General features: G+C 48.6%; 3 protein-coding genes across 3 annotated transcripts in view; 1 reads left to right on the top strand and 2 right to left on the bottom strand.

Annotated features, from left to right (window-relative positions):
- LOC311368546 (mothers against decapentaplegic homolog 1-like) overlaps window positions 1–4,705 on the bottom strand; it is a 6,489-nt gene extending 1,784 nt beyond the window's left edge. Inside the window, exons 1-7 of the mRNA XM_084487345.1 lie at window positions 4,478–4,705; window positions 3,024–3,390; window positions 2,179–2,288; window positions 1,907–2,012; window positions 1,262–1,534; window positions 670–792; window positions 1–60 (exon numbers count right to left, since the gene is read on the bottom strand). The exon at window positions 1–60 is cut by the window's left edge and continues 162 nt beyond it. Of these exons, the coding sequence (XP_084343471.1) occupies window positions 1–60; window positions 670–792; window positions 1,262–1,534; window positions 1,907–2,012; window positions 2,179–2,288; window positions 3,024–3,207 (856 nt within the window). The 5' untranslated portion in view covers window positions 3,208–3,390; window positions 4,478–4,705. The remainder of the gene's footprint in view (window positions 61–669; window positions 793–1,261; window positions 1,535–1,906; window positions 2,013–2,178; window positions 2,289–3,023; window positions 3,391–4,477) is intronic.
- Window positions 4,706–5,243: 538 nt separating this feature from the next.
- otud4 (OTU deubiquitinase 4) lies at window positions 5,244–17,426 on the top strand. The gene is made up of 21 exons (XM_084487335.1): window positions 5,244–5,534; window positions 5,910–5,993; window positions 6,100–6,150; window positions 6,669–6,715; window positions 6,821–6,893; window positions 7,822–7,903; window positions 8,444–8,597; window positions 8,840–8,882; window positions 9,005–9,119; window positions 9,566–9,630; window positions 9,707–9,807; window positions 10,277–10,371; window positions 11,248–11,419; window positions 11,754–11,877; window positions 12,051–12,122; window positions 12,677–13,136; window positions 13,363–14,598; window positions 14,800–14,840; window positions 14,936–15,305; window positions 16,354–16,427; window positions 16,519–17,426. Exons 1-21 carry the CDS (start codon window positions 5,415–5,417, stop codon window positions 16,909–16,911), a joined length of 3,972 nt encoding a protein of 1,323 aa, XP_084343461.1. The 5' UTR covers window positions 5,244–5,414; the 3' UTR covers window positions 16,912–17,426.
- A 350-nt stretch (window positions 17,427–17,776) lies between these two features.
- Window positions 17,777–20,000, bottom strand: part of abce1 (ATP-binding cassette, sub-family E (OABP), member 1) — an 11,883-nt gene continuing 9,659 nt past the window's right edge. The window contains exons 17-19 of the mRNA XM_084487342.1: window positions 18,624–18,746; window positions 18,281–18,392; window positions 17,777–18,152 (exon numbers count right to left, since the gene is read on the bottom strand). Coding sequence (XP_084343468.1) covers window positions 18,105–18,152; window positions 18,281–18,392; window positions 18,624–18,746 — 283 coding nt within the window. The 3' untranslated portion in view covers window positions 17,777–18,104. The remainder of the gene's footprint in view (window positions 18,153–18,280; window positions 18,393–18,623; window positions 18,747–20,000) is intronic.

Raw genomic sequence — 20,000 nt, 5'->3', positions numbered from 1 at the left:
GCTCATAGTAGACTATGGAGCACCAGTGGACCGGCTCCTCGTAGGCCACCGGCAGCACCTCTGATGGGAGGAAGCAGAGCAGTGTTTAGAGTTGTTACAGTACTAACACATGTCTGTGTGTTCTGACAGCACCACAGTGTTTAGAGTTGTTACAGTACTAACACATGTCTGTGTGTTCTGACAGCACCTCAGTGTTTAGAGTTGTTACAGTACTAACACTTGTTTGTATTCTGACAGCACCTCAGTGTTTAGAGTTGTTACAGTACTAACACATGTCTGTGTGTTCTGACAGCACCAGTGTTTAGAGTTGTTACAGTACTAACACATGTTTGTGTGTTCTGGCAGCACCTCAGTTTTTATAGTTGTGCCGTTAATAGTTAGTGTGTTCTGGCAGCACAGAACACAGCGTATACATGTCCGTATACAAAGTTCATAGTTAAGGGATTTGACAAATGCAAACATGCTATTATAGTGCCAGTAAAGACAATTTAAAATGAATTGAGAGAGAGATAGATAAGAACAGACAGAGAGACCATAAATACACTGACAGAGAGAGACAGACATACAGACAAGACACAGACAGAGAGAGACAAAGAAACAGAGAGAAAGAGGAAGAGACGTGTGAGGAACATGTGTCACCACGTGTGACAGGGCCGTTGCCATGGTTACCTGGCCTGTTGTTGGTTTCCATGGTGTTGGGTAAATTGGACAGGAAGTTGGTCTCCATTGGCTGGGAGCAGTCCTGGCTCAGCGAATCATCAGCCAGCACATAAGCTGGAGGAGGAGTGTCCGCTAGACACACACACACACACACACACACACACACACACACACACACACACACACACACACACACACACACACACACACACACACACACACACACACACACACAGGTCAGCCTATAAATAGGGTCTGAAGGAGAAGGTAGAGTGAGGTAGAGATGTTAGAGGAGAGAGGAGAGGTAGAGGGAGGTAGGGTAGTTAGAGGAGTGAGAGGTGGTAGAGTGAGGTAGAAAGGTGAGTGGAGAGAGAGAGAGAGAGAGAGCTGGTAGAGCAGGGTAGGGCTCTACCTGACATGTAAGATGGAGAGAGAGAGAGAAAGAGAGAAAGAGAAAGAAACAGAGAGAGGCAATAGAACGAGGTAGGGTTTAGCCTGGTATGCTACATGGAGAGAGCGAGAGGCGGTAGAGTGAGGTACGGCTCTACCTGTATGTTATATGGAGAGAGAGAGAGAGAGAGAAAGCGAGGTAGGGCTATACCTGGTAAGTTAAATGGGCTCTCGGTGTCTGAGCTGATTGGAGGAGAGGGGAGGGCGGGGCTACTGCAGGACCCACCCTCTGGCGACACGGGGTAACCGTTGTCAAGGGAACAGGGATCAAAGCCCTCCAGTGCCCCGCTCATGCCAGCAAAGGATTCTGGGTAGGTGGCATTGTGGGGCATCAGGGGCTCGTTGTTATCGCCATGGAAACGGGAGAGCACGCAGGGTCTCGCTGCGAGGTCATTGTTCCTAGGAACCAACACTGGGGGCAGCACTGAGAAGAGAAGAAATAATACATCTATTATTACTAGGCATCATTATTATAGTATATATGTAGATATAAATACGCAGTGAGAGAGGGATTAATAATGTTTAGAATATTATTTTTTATTCTGCTGGTATATTATTATATATGCGCATGAGAGGGGAAGAAATAATTCATATAATACTATAATTATATTATTATTATTAATAATAATAATAATAATAATAATAATATATGCATATTATATCAACTCAATGAGGCAGAGGAGGACATAACACATATTATTATTATTATTTATATTATTATTATTATATTTTCTTTTTACATAGTAACTAAGGCCAATGGGGAAGTATAATAAATACATAATAAACAAACACTTACTGGGGGTGTCTACTCGAGTGTAGTGGTAGGGGTTGATGCAGACATCTTTCTGTTTGGATCCGAAGGGAAACTCACAGCAGGACATTGCCTTCAGCTCATGATGAGACTACAAACGCGCGCACACACACACACACACACACACACACACACACATGCACACCTTAATTAGATACCTATAATACATGTGCATTATGGGCCTAATTCAACAACTTGATTCTAAACGCTAGCTGGGTAGAGACAGCCGCTGGGTGACGGGTGATGGGCGAGCTCACCTGCAGGTCAGGCCACCTCCACACCTTGCAGTAGATGACGTGGGGGAGACCCTTGCGGTGAGACACCTGCAGCCTTCCGTCAAGGGAGCGAGGGATCGTTACGCACTGACCTTGGGGGGGGGGGGAGGGGGGGGGGGGGAAGAGAGAGAGAGAGAGAGATTAGAAGACAATGTTTGAGTGTCTTCTGCATAATACATAATACGGGCTATAATATAATAATAATATAATTGATTGGGCAGAATATGCTTTTGTCCAAAGTGAGGCTGAGAGATTTTGATCAGACTTATTAATAGAGTCCAATCATAATTTGAGCAGCCAGAAAAAAGTTATAGTCCGGTACAGCCTAGTCTCTACAGTGTGAGAGTAGCTCTGGGAATCACGAATACAGGGGTTGTCATTGGTGGTGGGAAAAGCTATAGCAGATATCACATATAATAAGTAAGCAAAGTATCAAAGTGCTTACTAAATTCCACAACAATTTCCCCAAAAATGTAATAAAATGTAAAATGTAATCATTTTAATTTCACATTACAAAATGGATGGTTCCGGTCTCTGATTGCGATTGGCTCGAAGCGGTTGTAAAATACTCTCTAAGCACACCACTGTGACCCATAACATTTACTTTTTTGTATTAACCTGCCGCCGTGCTGAGCCATTTTGCTGTCTAGACTCTGTTGTCTAGACTGTGTTTATTTTGTGAAATCTTACTAGGTAGTCTACGGTAACAGCTTCAGTAACTCTGCTTTGTGTCATGCCTAACAAACACCCTCCCCTAGCATTTCTAAAAAGCATTGTAACCCACGGCCTCTCCGGGCTTATAGCTTAAGTTTGTAACTGCTACTGACTGGGTTGCCCCGGGCAACTGAGAGCCTTCTCCAGGTCCTCCATGGCTCCCTTCTTCTTCTTCAGCTTCTTCACCAGAGCCTCCACCGCTTTCTCCGCCCACTTCTCCTCCTCCTCCCCCTGCCTCCAGCCTAGCAGCCTGCGCACCGCAGGGCTGGTGAAGGAGAACAGGGACGACACGTTCATCTTTCACACTCACTCACTCACTCACGCACGCATGCGCTCCCCCACCCCCCCACCCCCCACACACACACACACACACACACACACACACACACACACACACACACACACACACACACACACACACAAGCGGAGGGAATGGGTGGGTGTGTTGCCAGAGCTCAGAGGTGTAGTGGAGCAGTCCACCTGGGGAGAAGAAAGAGAACTCGTCACCATAGCGATCAATCACTGACCTTTCGGTTGGCATGGAAACCAATCACCGTCCAGCCCAGCATCTAGTTGGCATAGCAACCAATCACCATGGGGTTGTCATAGCAACCCGTCGGTTTAACAATCTGAATGTAGTTTATGTGCCTCAGGCCTAAGAGAGTATTATGGGCTGCTCATATCACTGCATGATGATGTAATGTCAGGATAGTATGTCATGCAAATTCACAGGTCAGAGTTCACCACACCATTTAGAAAGCAAAGAGAGAGAGAGACACACACACACACACACACACACACACACACACACACAAAATTGATAATTGACACCCTAGACTGTGCACTTAGCAGAACTGAAAATCAATGTCCTTCTACCTCCTGAAAGAGAGAGGGGGAGCGAGAGAGAGAGAGAGAGAGAGAGAGAGAGAGAGAGAGAGAGATCAAAGGATGCAAGGATGGAGCATGGGCAGATGGATGAAGGGGTCACAGAGAGGAGAGTGCACTGGATGGAGGGAGGACAGAGAGAAAAGGAAGGGGGGATGGACAGAAAGATTGCGAGACTGAGGTGTAGTATTGCAGCTGAATACCTCTCTCTATCTGCCAGCCCCCCTCTCTCTGCCCAATAAAGACAACTAAATTATTTATCCACTAGAGATGGCGTGCAGAGGAGAAAGAGGGAGAGAATTTAATTGAGAGAAAGACAGCGTATGAGAAAGCCAGACATAATAGATACAGTATAACGCGCTAGTGTGTGTGTGTGTGTGTGTGTGTGTGTGTGTGTGTGTGTGTGTGTGTGTGTGTGTGTGTGTGTGTGTGTGTGTGTGTGTGTGTGTGTCTCGCAGGGCAGGACTATATAAGTTGATACAATTACAAATCAAACATTTTAAAGTTGTAGGTCGACTAAAAGACACTTTGTGTGTGTGTGGCTACTAAGGGTTAAAACACCGATTGCAATAGAGCGAAAAGTTGTTGATCATTCGGGTTCTTGAAGCCTAGACGAAGTGCACTGTTCGTCAGGCATTGCAAGTGCTCGCTTGAAGTACATTTAAAGTCATCGGTTACCTACCTCGGCTTATTGAGAGGATCTAACGTTATGTGTATTTCTTGGCGTCAGTCGTAGAGTAACGCAACGTTCCCTCCACGACGGGCGGAACCTTGCGGCGGGGCTTAAACTGCTGCTACTCCTGCAACTCGGGGTTTTGTTTAGCAGGAAAAGAGTAAACGGGTCGACTTGATTTGTTTAACCCTTGGCGTCTCCACGCCGTGGTCGCTCCGCACAAGACGCTACGGAACACCGGTGCGGCGCTGAGAGAAAGACAGCGTCGTGCCGTGAATCGAGTGCTCCTTCGCATCGCGCATGCAGGAGAGACGAGGGCGTGGCGACGAAGTACGAAGCCTGCTATGCTGAGTTAAAGACATCTGACAGAAAACAGCGAATTGGGAATAATTCTAATTGCTTCGACCTGAGAGCGTTCACACACCCAAGAAGATGGGCGACTGCGTAAGGAGGGATGCCGACGTCGTACAGTCCCGTTGCAAATATGTCATCCTGCAAAATAAAAAGCTTTGGGTGGGGGCTGACGGTTTATTTGGGTTTCGATTATGTATCATTAAAAAATGTATCACCCTCGGATAAATCGTTCATTTTACACTATCTTGATGTATCCATTTCTGCCCAAGTCGGAGATATGAATGAAGTTCCAACTCGGAAATGTTCTCCGAGGTTGACGTGAATGCCTCTTCCCACATGGAATGTAATATCGGATTCTCCGACAGGACTTGAACGGCCCGTAAAGTTGACGCTACTTTCACTTAGCTGCTAGGCGGCTAATAGCTGGGAAACCGAAAGTTAAGCAGAGACGCCGTCAAGATGCTACTATGACAAGCGGCCATTTCACCTAGTCCCCTTTAACGACAGCTTGTCAACATAACCCAGCTATCGTCGTGTTAAAGCGCTTCATAGTGCTCCACCTTGGTGTGGTCCAGGTGTTCAGTAGTGCGCAATGGAGGAGGGCGGACATCCCTCCGAGAAACACATGGATGATTACTTCAAGTCCATCGGACTGCTGAGGAAGAAGATCGCTAAGGACGGGTCGTGTTTGTTCCGGGCCGTGGCCGAACAGGTGGGAGAGCATACTGGACGGACTGGGTTCTGTCAATGCCAACATATAAACAACAACAACAACAACAACAACAACAACAATAATATAAATGATGGAAGTTCATTCTACTCCTCAGCGATAACATCTGAACAAGATACCATGTAAAGTTGATATAGAAGGACACTCATAGGGCTGTACTGGAATGGACAATACGTTTCCATTGGTGAAGCCAAGTATTATCTGTACCGAAGTGTCTGTAAGCAACTCACTGTCAATCTATATGAGCTCATGACTCTGACTCATCATGTTTATGACAGTATGTCGTCTGCCTAGTTGTATGAACTTTCAAGTTATGCAAGTCTTCATCAACTGTGACGTTCCGTCTGGCTCTTTCAGGTGCTGCTGTGTCAAAGTCGTCACACACAAGTCCGCGCGAGGTGTGTGGAGTTCTTGAAAGAGAACAGAGAGCGCTATGAGGCGGTGAGTGTGTGTGTGTGTGTGTGTGTGTGTGTGTGTGTGTGTGTGTGTGTGTGTGTGTGTGTGTGTGTGTGTGTGTTTTTTAACTGTGGTCCTGTTTGTCTTTCAGTTCATTGAAGGAGACTTTGAAGAATACCTCTGCAAGATCCAAGACCCCCAGGTAAGACCTCACATATTCCCTGTGTAGTTCAGTAGGTAGAGCAAGGCACCGACAGGGTTAGGGGTTGTATTCCCCTACCAGCTCAGTAGGTAGAGCAAGACACTGACACTGCAGGGTAAGGCTACATTCAGATCAAATCAGGCGTTGTGGCGAAACCCCAGTTGAACCATTCATGTGGCGAAAAGTTGAAACAGAACTTTTGGAGAAACGGACCAGAAGACGGCATGTTCCATTAATATTGTAGCATTCCACTGTTTAACGAGAAACTGTGAAGATGGGAGATGCAGCCTGCCATGAGGGCGTGGTTAAAGACCACAGCCTGACGTCACACTAATGGGGCCATAAGGTCACACTCCAACATCTCCGCAGCCATCCACGCTTATCGCTGCATTGCCGGATTTGGTTATATAACCCTAAGGGGTTATATTCCTGTGTTGTTGTTAACTGTGTGTGTGTGTGTGTGTGTGTGTGTGTGTGTGTGTGTGTGTGTGTGTGTGTGTGTGTGTGTGTGTGTGCAGCACTGGGTCGGGCAGGTGGAGATGCACGCTCTGGCTGTTCTTTACAAGTAAGACTCCTGTCACTATTACAAAAACAAACAACAAGGTTAGTTAGTTTAGGTGTGTTTTAATTTTTTTATGCATCATGTTGATGGCGGTCTCTCTGTCTCCAGGAGAGATTTCTTGATTTTCCAGGAACCAGGAAAACCAGCGGTCAACATCACAGATCATGGCTTTAAAGATCAGGTAAGGCTCATAATGAATGAGTTCATTGTTGTTACATTTAAGCTTAAGGAAGCTAGCGAGGGTCACTGATCACACAAGGGGCGTGTTCCAGCGCTCGTCCCTCCGTACTTTGCCCTTTTGACTCGTTCCCTACACCCTCAAGGCAGACCAGCTGTGTCAGTTAGCAGTAATCTATGCCATTTCATCACGGTTACTTAAATAAGATTGTATTCTAGAGAAAACTGTAAAATTTGATGTTTCTGCCAGTCTCCGGAAAACACTACGACGTGAATGTTCCCGTCAGCTTCAAAAACGCAGGCACTGATCTTTTCCTGGATGTGTGGAGCTCCGTCTGAGGGCAGTTTATTTTTATGTCCGCGCCCGAGGGTTAAGCCTCTCGGACACCGATAGTATAACACTTGTTCTGTATGTGTTATTATCCAGTATATCATAGTGTTGGTGGTGGATTTTATATACAACATCGCTCGTATAACTCTCATACACCAACGACTGTACTGAAATAAGTATCACAAAGCTGCCATGGGTCGTAACACACCCCACTCCCTCCGAGAACACGCGGAATTCAAACACAAAAACATAGTGTTTGAATTCCAGCTAGAACAGTGGGTTCACTGACTCTTTAAGGTGATGTTGACTTTTGACGATCTGGGCCAATCACAACCCTCAGACTGGCTTTATTGGCGTTAACCTCCTAAGCACTTCCTGTGTTTGATGCCCTGGTTCTGTTTCTCTAGCTGACTAGACATTGGGACAGGTGGGTACAATAGAGATTAAAGAGAACCTGTGGAGATTTAGGAAGCAAAGACTAGTGGACTGGCTATTGAAGGACTATTGGACCGCAGTAAAGGCAATATAGTGAACCATGTTCAAACTCATAATGGCTATTACAGTCTCTGTCTCTCTCTGTCTCTCACTGTCTCTCTATCAGGTCCAGTTGTGCTTCCTGAACGGGAACCACTATGACAGCGTGTATCCTGTCAGCCACATCCAGAATACTGCTTTCTGCCAGTGTAAGAGAGAGAGACACACACACACACACACACACACACACACACACACACACACACACACACACACACACACACACACACACACACACACACACACTACGGTGGGTAATGGTTCCCATCAAGAACATATACTGCACAGGAAGACACGCAGAGCTCTGTGCTGAAACGTGCAGAATTCAGGACATCTTGAACTATGGTATGGTAGAAAAAAAAAAGGACGCCTGATTCAGCTGTAAAATATTTCACTGAACAGTGTTACTTGACATTAGCGGGACTTTACTTTATTATACTTTTATTATTTACACAGCCAGTAACAATGACGACTATTGATAACACCCATGGTTGCTGGGCAGTAAAGATAGAGAATGGTGAGCGGAGGGAAAATATAATTATAAGTCTAAAAATAAGAATATACTGTATAAAAGATAATATGTATGTGTACATATATATCATCAAAGAATCCTGTGTGTTGATATGAACTACTGAAGATACTCATGTAGGTGTGTGTGTGTGTGTGTGTGTGCGTGCGTGTGCGTGCAGCCCTCCTGTATGAGATGCTGTATGAGCGCGTGTTCGGGGAGGAGCGCTCGGTGGTGGGTTCGGCCCAGCGGGGGGGGAGGAGCTCTGAGCTGACAGACGATCACATGACCGCCTGCCCTAGCAGCGACGAATCAGAGACTGAAGACCCTAAATGGTGCGGACCTGTCTGTCTGTCTGTCTGTCTGTCTGTCTGTCTGTCTGTGTATCTGTCTTTCGCCATTGTGTTAACCTGCCTGTCTGTCAGACTTTATGATGTCTCTCTGTCTCTGTGGTGGGAACCTGTCTGTCTGTCAGTCTTGCTGGTGTCTGTCTGTCTCTATAGTGGGAACCTACCTGTCCGTCTTTCTGTCTCTATAGTGTATTTTATGTTTGTGTTTGTGTGTGTGTGACATGCAGGATCGAAGATGGAGCCCCCAAACTAGGTGGCCAGCAGAACAGGGTAAGTCACACTCACTGGCTATGAACAGACTAACCAGGGATCTCACACGGCGATCTATATATGGTCTTTGATTAACCAATGACACAAGGACATTCACTACTGTTGAAACTGTGTGCTGCCAGGGGCGTGGTCGGGGGCGTGGCCGGGGGCGTGGCCTTTCAGAGCGAGTGAGGCGCTCCTTGAACACCAATCTGCTGAGGAATGTGGATTATGACGTCTGGCAGACCTCCAAGAGAGGTAACAGAAGGCCTTTTTGCACTGCCCACGCCGGTACGCTCGCGGCTTGGCACGCCCGGCAATTTTGCCGCCTTGCCTGTGTTAAACGTCGTCACGGAGCCGGCTTTCTTGGTTCACTGAAGAAGGATTTCACCGTCTCTCCAGTTAGGACTACTCTGTTGATATCGCTGCGTTGTCTCTGTTGTCGAGACAACGCAGCGACACCTCTACCCAAGTCCTGCCCCTGGAACCAAATCAATCAAATCAATAAATATGAAAACGCCAATATGTGTAGGGTCTGAGAGGGTAAATTGGGGTGCGAACTCAGGCCAGTATATTACCTCTGTCAGTGTAAAGGCATGCATAAGACGGGCATATTTGGCAGTGTAAAAACGTTTACACACACACACAAATATGTTTACACGTATGTAATTGGTAGTTTGCTGTAACGTTCATGTCTATTTCAGTCCAGCAGAAGATGGACTTCTGTATGGCAGCAGGGATGCAGTACTCTGAAGGAGGCCGCTGCCAGGTAGTGTGTGTGTGTGTGTGTGTGTGTGTGTGTGTGTGTGTGTGTGTGTGACTGATTGGTGTATTTCTTACTTCAGGTATGTCTGGAGGGAGGTGGACGGAGCTACAGTGGGTCCATCAGGAAGGTGTCTCCTAGCAACGGCCCTGTCACAGTGTATATTGAAGAGCTGGGCAAGACGTGAGTAGCAACCCGTCTCTGTCTCTCTCTCTGTCTCTCTCTCTTTCTCTCTGTCTCTCTCACTCTGTGGCTGTCTGCTTTCCGTTTGCCGCTCACATGGACTTGCAGAGTTACAGTAGCCTAGCTTCTGTTCATGTGTGTAGAAAACGCTTTTAATTACTTTCCAAAGATTTTCAATGTGTTCAGAGTAGTACACCATTCAAAATGAGTGCCAGTCAAGACGCCACAAGATTGTAATTAGTCTACAAAGGCACACGTACTTCTGGCTGGGTACTCGGGCCCTGTCAGTGTTGCATCACTATTCAGTTGCAGTGTATTAGGAGCTAGGCTACTGGACCTCTGCAAGTCAATGGAAGCGGCTAACGGAAAGCAAACGCTAACCCAGCGTACCCCCTTCTGGACGTTCAATAGTGAAGTTAGAATTAAACATTGTGTGTGTGTGTGTGTGTGTGTGTGCGTGTGCGTGCAGAGTGTCTGTTCCACTGGTGAATCTGCGTCCTGTGAGCGAGACCAGCTGGAAGACAGTGGTCAGCGGAGAGAAGAGGACCAACGGACACACACCAGGTACACACACACACACACACCAGGCACACACACACACACACACACCAGGTACACACACCTTGGCGTCTCACTCCGAGTGGCCCACGCCTTGCTGAATGCGGTTGCATCCGCTCCGGAGGCCACTTCGGGGTTGAACTAGCCTGGCTATTGCCAGACCAAGCTCAATCGTAGAGTGCACGTTGGTCTGGGGAAGCTGCTGTCATTTTCTTCAGCACAAGAGACGTGATCAACGGGCGTAGTTCAAACGACTCGGTACGCAATAGGCTGCTTGCCGTCGCTTCCCTGTCGCCATTGGGTAAAATCCAGGCAATAGTGTGCCAGGGGGAAAAGCCCGCTTGGTGATTGGCTCCCGCAAAAGCGTATCGGAAGCAGAAAGAAATGTATTGCTCTTCTCCAGACCCTGCTGCAGGGCAAATTCAAATCACCAGCAGAACTGGTTGGGCTGGTGGTACCCAGTCTAGGGTTTAACATCTCTGAACTTTCAGACAAGCGTCACTGTTGCTTTTCTCCGTCACTGTTGCTTTTCTCCTGATATGATCTCACCGATCATATCAACTGTCAAACAAACATTTAAAGGTGACATATTATACCACCAGGTGTGAGTGTGATTAGCCGTTACAAGCCGTTTTGAAAATCGGCCTCTTCTGACATCACAAGTGGGCGTGTCCAGCTAGATGTATGACGGATAGATGAGCAACGTTTGCTGCAGTCCTCTGGGTAGGCTGGTAGGCTGATCTATCCAGCGCACATCTAGATGGACACGCCCGCTTGTGATGCCAGAAGAGGCCGATTTTCAAAACGGCTTGTGGTATAACACGTCACCTTCGAATCGAACCGTCAGTTATTTCACAGAAAGATATTGTCTCCCTCCCTCAGACTGGGTGGAGGCTAAAGGCAGGGGAAGAGGGAGGCTTCTCCCGTCGTCAGCGCCCCCCCCATCCTCCTCCTCCTCCAAGGCAACGCAGCGAGGCTCTCCTGGGCATATGCAGAAGCAGACCTCCTGGCCCCCGAATCCAACGGCTGACACACCGGCACACAGAGGCAGCAGGTTTGCCTTACCTTTGCACTGTTCAGAATTATTTTGCACTATTTAGAATTAATTTATTGTAAATGTTACTTAATTAATTTCATTTGACCTAATTGTGTCCTTTTTATCCTGATTGCACCGTGGCGTCAGAGACAAACGCAATGTCGATTCCTCTATTTGTCTGGCACATATTCTGGGATGGGCCAGGCTGACTTTGACTTTTTGACTTTGGAGGAGGCGTGTACATGCGTGTATGACTGAGAGCAATGCAACCTGTTTGTGAGTACCTGCCTGACTGTGTGTGTGTGTGTGTGTGTGTGTGTGTGTGTGTGTGTGTGTGTGCGTGTGCGTGCAGAGGGAGGTCGGCCACCTGTGGGGACCTGCAGGTGACTGGTGAGGACTCACGGGAGAAGGAGGAGCTGAAGGCAGCTCTGCTGGAGATCCAGCTCAGGGACGAGAACAACTTTCCAGCGCTGGCGGTCAGCCTCCACCACACGTTTTATCATTCTTTTATGTTTGACCCCCATCTATAATATCTATATTTTATATCTATATTTTATATATATTAGTACGAGCAACAGCAGAAAGATGTGTGTGTGTTTGTGTGTGTGGGATTGAACTGAGGGATGTCTTTTATTTAATTTTTTTACAGGCAGTTGCCCGTGGGAATAATGGGAAGAGGAGGGGAGGAGAGGGGATGAGTCAACTGAAGAGTGGACCCACTGTACGTAACCCAGGACAACACAAAAACAACATCATGATGCTGCGACAATGTATTGGTCTGCATGTGGTTGTTCTCTACCAAACTGAAAAAACTCAAGTGTACTTCATAAGCTATGGGTTCCACTACACTTCCTTGTATATTTCTTGGTTCTAGGTTCAACTATGGTTCACGTCCGAGCTCGATGCTCAGTTCGGGGTAACGTTCTGGGTTTGATTACAGTACTGGAGTCAGTACTGACAGGCTGTTCTTTGTTCTGATTGGGTACTGCAGTGCCGGGGGCGGCATTAGCTCAGGAGGTAGAGCGGGTAGGTTGGTAACCGCAAGTTTGCTGGTTCGATCCCCGGCTCCTCCTAGCTGAGTTTCGTGGTGTCCCTGAGCAAGACGCCTCACCCTAATTGCTCCTTACGAGCTGGCTGTCGCCCTGCGTGGTTGACTCCACCGTCGGTGTGTGAATGTGTGCATGAATGGGTGAATGTCAGTCAACACTGTAAAGCGCTTTGGATAAAAGCGCTATATAAATGAGGACCATTTACCATTCTTCTTTGATCCTACAGACGGCTCAGGTGGACGCGACCCTCCCTGTTGACGTCACCAGTTCAAGCCCCTCCTCCAGCCCTCCCACCCTACCGGAACACCCAGGCCCCGCCCCTACCACCTGGCTGGCTTCTGTCAAGGCCCCGCTGCTCAATCAGAACACGACGTTCTCCTCCACCTCCCGCCCACTTGGGACTTCTGCTGCTGCTGCTGCTGCTGTTGCTCCGCCCACTGCCACCGTCTCCACTGCTGAACGGAGCATCCCCTTCTCACCCCTCCCAACCACCACCACCACCACCACCACCCCCTCCTCCTCTCCTCCCGCCTTCATCGCTCCTGTAGCCCCGCCTCCGGGTGGTGCACACCTCTACCTCTCCCACGCAACCTCTGCCCCTTCCTCTTCCTCCGCTACCCCTCCCCACTCTTCCCCCTCAAGCTCCTCCCACTCCTCCTCCACCCGTCCTGATCGCCCCGGCCCAGGTGAGATGTTCATCGGCCCGCCAGGATGTCTGATGTCTGCCGACTTTGCCGTTGACAGATCCCTGTGATAAACATATTCTTTTGTCATAAGCATAATGTTACCATCTAGACGTCCATGAAAGGGTGTGAATTATTAGTCGTTTCTTTTGCTTGGTAAAGACAAATCTGAGTGTCTCAGTGATTGGCAAAACTGATGCTTATTCTCTCCGTCTTGTCTTCTATGCAGATGTGATGAACACAGCGCGACACATGCAGCTCCCCGCAGCATACGTGTCTAAGACCCCTTCGCCCCAAGATGTCGTACCCTGCAACCCTCCACCCCAAACCTCCTCGCCTCAAGACCCTACACCTCCCCCCTCTGTGCCCCAAACCCCTCTGCCACAGCCCTCTGCACCCCAAAATGTAGTGCGCAGCATCCCTATACCCCAACACCCTGTAGCCCCGCCCTCTCTTCCCCAACACCCTGTAGCCCCGCCCTCTCTTCCCCAACACCCTGTAGCCCCGCCCTCTCTTCCCCAACACCCTGTAGCCCCGCCCTCTCTTCCCCAACACCCTGTAGCCCCGCCCTCTCTTCCCCAACACCCTGTACCTGAGCCCTCTCTTCCCCAACACCCTGTAGCCCCACCCTCTCTTCCCCAATATCCTGCAGCTCCGCCCTCTGCACCCCACTACCCTGAAGCCCCGCCCTCTCTTCCCCAACACCCTGTAGCCCCGCCCTCTCTTCCCCAACACCCTGTAGCCCCGCCCTCTCTTCCCCAACACCCTGTAGCCCCGCCCTCTCTTCCCCAATATCCTGTAGCTCCGCCCTCTGCACCCCAATATCTTGAAACCCAGTCCTCTGTACCCCAACACCCTGTACCTGAGCCTGCTGTACCCCAACACCCTGTAGCCCAATACCCTGAAGCCCAACCCTGTGCACCCCAACATCCTGTACCTGAGCCCTCTCTTCCCCAACAACCCGTACCCCAACACCCTGTACCCGAGCCCTGTGTACCCCAACACCCTGTACCTGAGCCCTGTGTACCCCAACAACCTGTAGCCCCGCCCTCTGTACCCCAACACCCAGTACCTGAGCCCTCTGTCCCCCAACATCCTGGATCCCATCCCTCTGTACCCCAACACCCCGGAGCCCATCCCTCTGTACCCCAATACCCTCAGCTGCAGGCGTCCAATCCTATACCAGGTCAGACACCTACGGCTTCCCAAGCCTCGGCAGAGTCCCCGCCGCACCCCTCCCACCTCCCCGTCCCGCCTCTTACTCCTTATCCCCCCCCCCCCCAGCACACCTTCAACTCCTCCTCCTCCCCCTGGCCCGAGCCCGGCCAAGGAGCAGTGCCCCTGCAGCAGCTGTCCCAGCTCTACCAGGACCCCCTCTACCCCGGGTTCCCGGTGGGGTCGGCGGGCGACATGGTGCCCAACCCGGCCTACTCCTCCAGCAAGGCCGGAGATGACCTGCCACGCGGTGAGAACACGACGAGAGGAGGTGGAGGTGGAGGTGACCGAGGCGGGGGTAGAGGGTGGGGGTGGTGAAAGTGGAGATGGGGGGGGGGGGGGGGGGAGGAGATGGCGGGTAAACATAGCAACTAGCAACCGTTTGCCGCCCGCTTTTGCCTCCTGTGCTGTCTGCTGTTGGTCATGTTGTCCTCCTCCGGTCTCTCCTCAGACGTCAACGTCCTCCGGTGGTTCTTCAACCTGGGAGTCAAGGTAGGCCCAGTCCAATGCTCAACCCAACCGTCAGAAGGTTGTTACCTGCTGCGCAGCGTGTGACCTGAACGGACCTGCGCGTCTCCCCTCCCCAGGCCTACTCCAACCCCATGTTCCAGCCCTACATGTACCTGCTGCCCCTCCAGCAGTCCTACGCCATGCACCCCCCTCCCCGTGACCCCTCCCCGCACGGCGCACACCCCTCCACCCCGCCGCCGCCGCCGCCCTGGCAACAAACGGCTCCGCCCGGCCACCCGTCGGGGTACCACTCCCCGGGCCCCGGGCCCCGGTACCCCGGCGCTCAGTCTCCGGGGCTCCAGCTCTGCCCCTCGGACCGGCAGCAGTCTCCCCAAGGCAGGTCCCCGGGCTCGGGCCCCCGGCACCCGGAGGGCTACGGCTCCGCCGGGGGGAGCAGGGCCAGCGCAGCCTCTGACGCCATGGTGGCCAACGTTGGAGCGCCGGCAGGTCGGTGCTCCCCTGGTGGTTGCTATAGTTACAGTAGTGGTGTGTTCTACAGGATGGTTGCTATAGTTACAGTAGTGGTGTGGTCTACAGGATGGTTGCTATAGTTACAGTAGTGGTGTGTTCTACAGGATGGTTGCTATAGTTACAGTAGTGGTGTGTTCTACAGGATGGTTGCTATAGTTACAGTAGTGGTGTGTTCTACAGGGAGGGTTGCTATAGCTACAGTAGTGGTGTGTTCTACGGGGAGGGTTGCTATAGTTACAGTAGTGGTGTGTTCTACAGGATGGTTGCTATAGTTACAGTAGTGGTGTGTTCTACAGGATGGTTGCTATAGTTACAGTAGTGGTGTGTTCTACGGGGAGGGTTGCTATAGTTACAGTAGTGGTGTGTTCTACAGGATGGTTGCTATAGTTACAGTAGTGGTGTGTTCTACAGGGAGGGTTGCTATAGTTAGTCGTGGTGTGTTCTACAGGATGGTTGCTATAGTTACAGTAGTGGTGTGTTCTACAGGATGGTTGCTATAGTTACAGTAGTGGTGTGTTCTACAGGATGGTTGCTATAGTTACAGTAGTGGTGTGTTCTACAGGGAGGGTTGCTATAGTTACAGTAGTGGTGTGTTCTACAGGATGGTTGCTATAGTTACAGTAGTGGTGTGTTCTACAGGATGGTTGCTATAGTTACAGTAGTGTGTTCTACAGGATGGTTGCTATAGTTACAGTAGTGGTATGTTCTTCAGGGAGGGTTGCTATAGTTACAGTAGTGGTGTGTTCTACAGGATGGTTGCTATAGTTACAGTAGTGTGTTCTACAGGATGGTTGCTATAGTTACAGTAGTGGTATGTTCTTCAGGGAGGGTTGCTATAGTTACAGTAGTGGTGTGTTCTACGGGGAGGGTTGCTATAGTTACAGTGGTGGTGTGGTCTACGGGGAGGGTTGCTATAGCTACAGTAGTGGTGTGTTCTACAGGATGGTTGCTATAGTTACAGAAGTGGTGTGGTCCAAGGGGATGGCTGATGGAGTTAAAGTGTCTGTGTGTTGTCCTCCTGCAGGTGTGCTGGCTGACCAGGGTCACCATGGTGTGAGACAGGTTCTCCTCCTCGAACCTCCTCTGAACAGGCCCATCGTAGGAGCACACACGCACGCGCACACGCACACACACACACACACGCATGTATATATTCAATGCATTAAAAACATTTTGTCTCTTCCTTCAGTGGGTCCCTGAACCCAAATTCCAGGACTCCATGGTTGCCGCGACGACAACGCCCCACGGTAACTGTGTCGCCCCGTCCCACTACAGCTCGTTCGTCAACACTCACAACAGCAATCAACATGGCAACCAATACCATGGTTTCCGCCCCTACAACAACAACCAGATGATCAATCCCAACGAGGGGTTCGGTCTCATGGGGTCAGGGCCCGCCGTGGGCATGGAGCCCTGGAAGGTGCCGGAGTCCGGGCCATCCAGTCATAGGGCTAGGAGGGCCTACCATCCTCAGAGGGGGGGCGGCGGGGAGAGGGCGGGGAGGGGCGGCAGGGCGCGCTACATGCAACACTACACCCACTACGGCCCTCCTCACAGAACAAGGGATCAGGGCTACTACTAGCTGCCCACTTCCTGTTCCAGGGTGACTTGCTTCCTGTCGTATCCTGCCGTCCCATCACAGGCGTGGGCAGGAGAAGCGTGGAGAAGCTGCTGCGATTGGCTGAAACCTTCCTGCACTGCGGCCATCCGACGTCCTCTCTACCGGGTGCAAATAGGGCTTGGGTTTGATTGGGTTTCTTTATGTTGCCTTCAAAAAAAAACAAAAAAACGCGAACAAGCACTTAGACCGTAGGATACTATGCTGTTCTTTGCTGAAGTACTTTACAGGTCGCTAAGCAAGCTGAAGTGGTGATAGCATGTAGCTTGCGCCATAAGCACTTTCATAATGTGTTGCTAGCACATGGCTAGTGCCATGCCACTGGACTTCCCCCCCCCGTTAAATCAATCAATCATTTAGCTGGTGATTCTTCTCTGGTTCAATTATCCTTGTTCTCTTTTAAACTTCAATGGGGGGGGGGGGGGGGGGTTTGCGCACACTTTTGTACAAAGCCAAAGCCGTTTACTTTTGTTGTTCCTTTTGTTTACGTTTGAATAAAATTTATTACAACAATTGAGGTCCTCTTCTGGTCCCAAGATCTTCAGCACGGTTTATTAAACCATATCAGCTCAACCACTCAATCCTTCTACCAGGACGCTAGGGCACTTGGGATACTAGGGCACTGGTCGTACTATGCTACATGCTATGCTAGGCTACATGGTCATGCTAGGGTAGGCCTACTTTGTTTTCAGTGTGCTGCTGCTATAGAGCCTCTTGGACTGGGCCTGGTCTTTTTATAGATCAAGTGAATGGCTGTTTGATGTTGATATATATGTATTGACTAGCTCTAGTCTTCAATGGATTCATTAATAATTTATGAACTCAAGTGGACAGCGAGAATCAAGATATTTATTGTGAATACAGGATTACGAGGCATCTTTAAAGACGTGTTGCCAGTGAACGTGGCTAAGTGTGCTGCAGGCCATGTGTATCTCAACACTACGCAGCATTAGCAATCGCCCCCACAACCAACCAGAGCTGCAGAGGAATGACGAAAACCCAGAGCTCCTCGTCCCCAGCCACATTCAGTCAGCACCGACAGAAGCACTGTGACGCAGAGGAGGGAGCACTGATGTCACGAGGAGCACTGTGATGTCAGATGAGCTGTGATGCGACATGTATATCAGGAAGATGGAGCTGGTCCCAAAGGAAGTCGATTAGTCATCCAGGAAGAAGTAGTTCCCACTCTTCTTTTGCTCTGTGTCCTGGGAGAGAGGAAGAGCGCGAGCATTAGGTTGATTATTGTAAATGTCTTTTTTTTCCCCCGCTATTGTAGTTTTATTTTTATAGGGGCACTATCAGTAGAGTATAGTGAGTGTCTGTCTGTCTGTACCTTGATGGAGTTCAGCTTGTTGATGCGTGGTCTGAAGTTGTTGGGGTCACGTCTGAAGGTGATCTCCAACAGGGACAAGAACTTGTTCATGCCAGCAAGTAGACCCTGAGGCCTGCAGCGGGGAAAGGAGAGAGATATCACTTGATTGGCTATATATATATATATAACGTAGACAGACAACAAACATCAAATGAATAATTGAATCAATCAATTAAATAGGCCTCCTGTTTAATTGAAAGAAAAAATCCATCGTTTTTCACACCAAACATTACAATTTAAACTGATCGAGAGACACGTCTCAAGTCTGAGAAAGGTGGAGACTGTGTGTGTGTGTGTGTCTTACGTGTTGGCTGCGGTAGAGGTAGAGGGGATCCCATCGAAGACAATGACTCGGTCTGCCAGGTAGGTGGCCATGATGAAGTCATGCTCCACCACGAAGGCCGTCTTCTTAGAATGGAGGATGTACCTACAAACACACACACACACACACACACACACACACACACAGTAGTAAACAATGTATTTAGTGTATGTCTGTATTTACCGGAGAGACAGAAAGACAGACAGACTTATATATGAGGCAGTGACTATATCATAGTGTTATACATCGTATATATTGGTCTTATATATTAGTGGTAAAGTATATAGTGGCCATATACATGTGGTATAGTAGTGGTATATATTGTATATACTAGTCTTATATAATAGTGATATTAGAGTCATATACATTAGTGGTGTATATTGTATACAGTGGTCATACACAGTGGTGTATATTGTATACAGTGGTCATACACATTAGTGGTATATATTGTATACAGTGGTCATACACATTAGTGGTGTATAATGTATACAGTGGTCATACACATTAGTGGTATATATTGTATACAGTGGTCATACACATTAGTGGTATATATTGTATACAGTGGTCATACACATTAGTGGTGTATATTGTATACAGTGGTCATACACATTAGTGGTGTATATTGTATACAGTGGTTATACACATTAGTGGTGTATAATGTATACAGTGGTCATACACATTAGTGGTGTATAATGTATACAGTGGTCATACACATTAGTGGTGTATATTGTATACAGTGGTCATACACAGTGGTGTATATTGTATACAGTGGTCATACACATTAGTGGTGAATAATGTATACAGTGGTCATACACATTAGTGGTGTATAATGTATACAGTGGTCATACACATTAGTGGTGTATATTGTATACAGTGGTCATACACATTAGTGGTGTATATTGTATACAGTGGTCATACACATTATTGGTGTATAATGTATACAGTGGTCATACACATTAGTGGTGTATAATGTATACAGTGGTCATACACATTAGTGGTGTATATTGTATACAGTGGTCATACACATTAGTGGTGTATAATGTATACAGTGGTCATACACAGTGGTGTATAATGTATACAGTGGTCATACACATTAGTGGTGTATAATGTATACAGTGGTCATACACATTAGTGGTGTATATTGTATACAGTGGTCATACACATTAGTGGTGTATATTGTATACAGTGGTCATACACATTAGTGGTATATAATGTATACAGTGGTCATACACAGTGGTGTATAATGTATACAGTGGTCATACACATTAGTGGTGTATATTGTATACAGTGGTCATACACATTAGTGGTGTATAATGTATACAGTGGTCATACACATTAGTGGTGTATATTGTATACAGT

Source organism: Micromesistius poutassou (assembly GCF_964030765.1).
Source record: "Micromesistius poutassou genome assembly, chromosome: 23".
Taxonomy (NCBI): Eukaryota; Metazoa; Chordata; class Actinopteri; order Gadiformes; family Gadidae; genus Micromesistius; species Micromesistius poutassou.
This window is presented reverse-complemented; position numbering and strand designations above follow the sequence as displayed.

What these genes read in the sequence shown, in the direction of transcription:
- otud4 (XM_084487335.1), top strand. Translation starts at nt 5,415, where the DNA reads ATGGAGGAGGGCGGACATCCCTCCGAGAAACACATGGATGATTACTTC. An exon ending in GCTCTGGCTGTTCTTTACAA is followed by an intron (nt 6,716 to 6,820) that starts GTAAGACTCCTG and finishes CTCTGTCTCCAG; the next exon opens with GAGAGATTTCTTGATTTTCC. An exon ending in TCTTCAACCTGGGAGTCAAG is followed by an intron (nt 14,841 to 14,935) that starts GTAGGCCCAGTC and finishes TCCCCTCCCCAG; the next exon opens with GCCTACTCCAACCCCATGTT.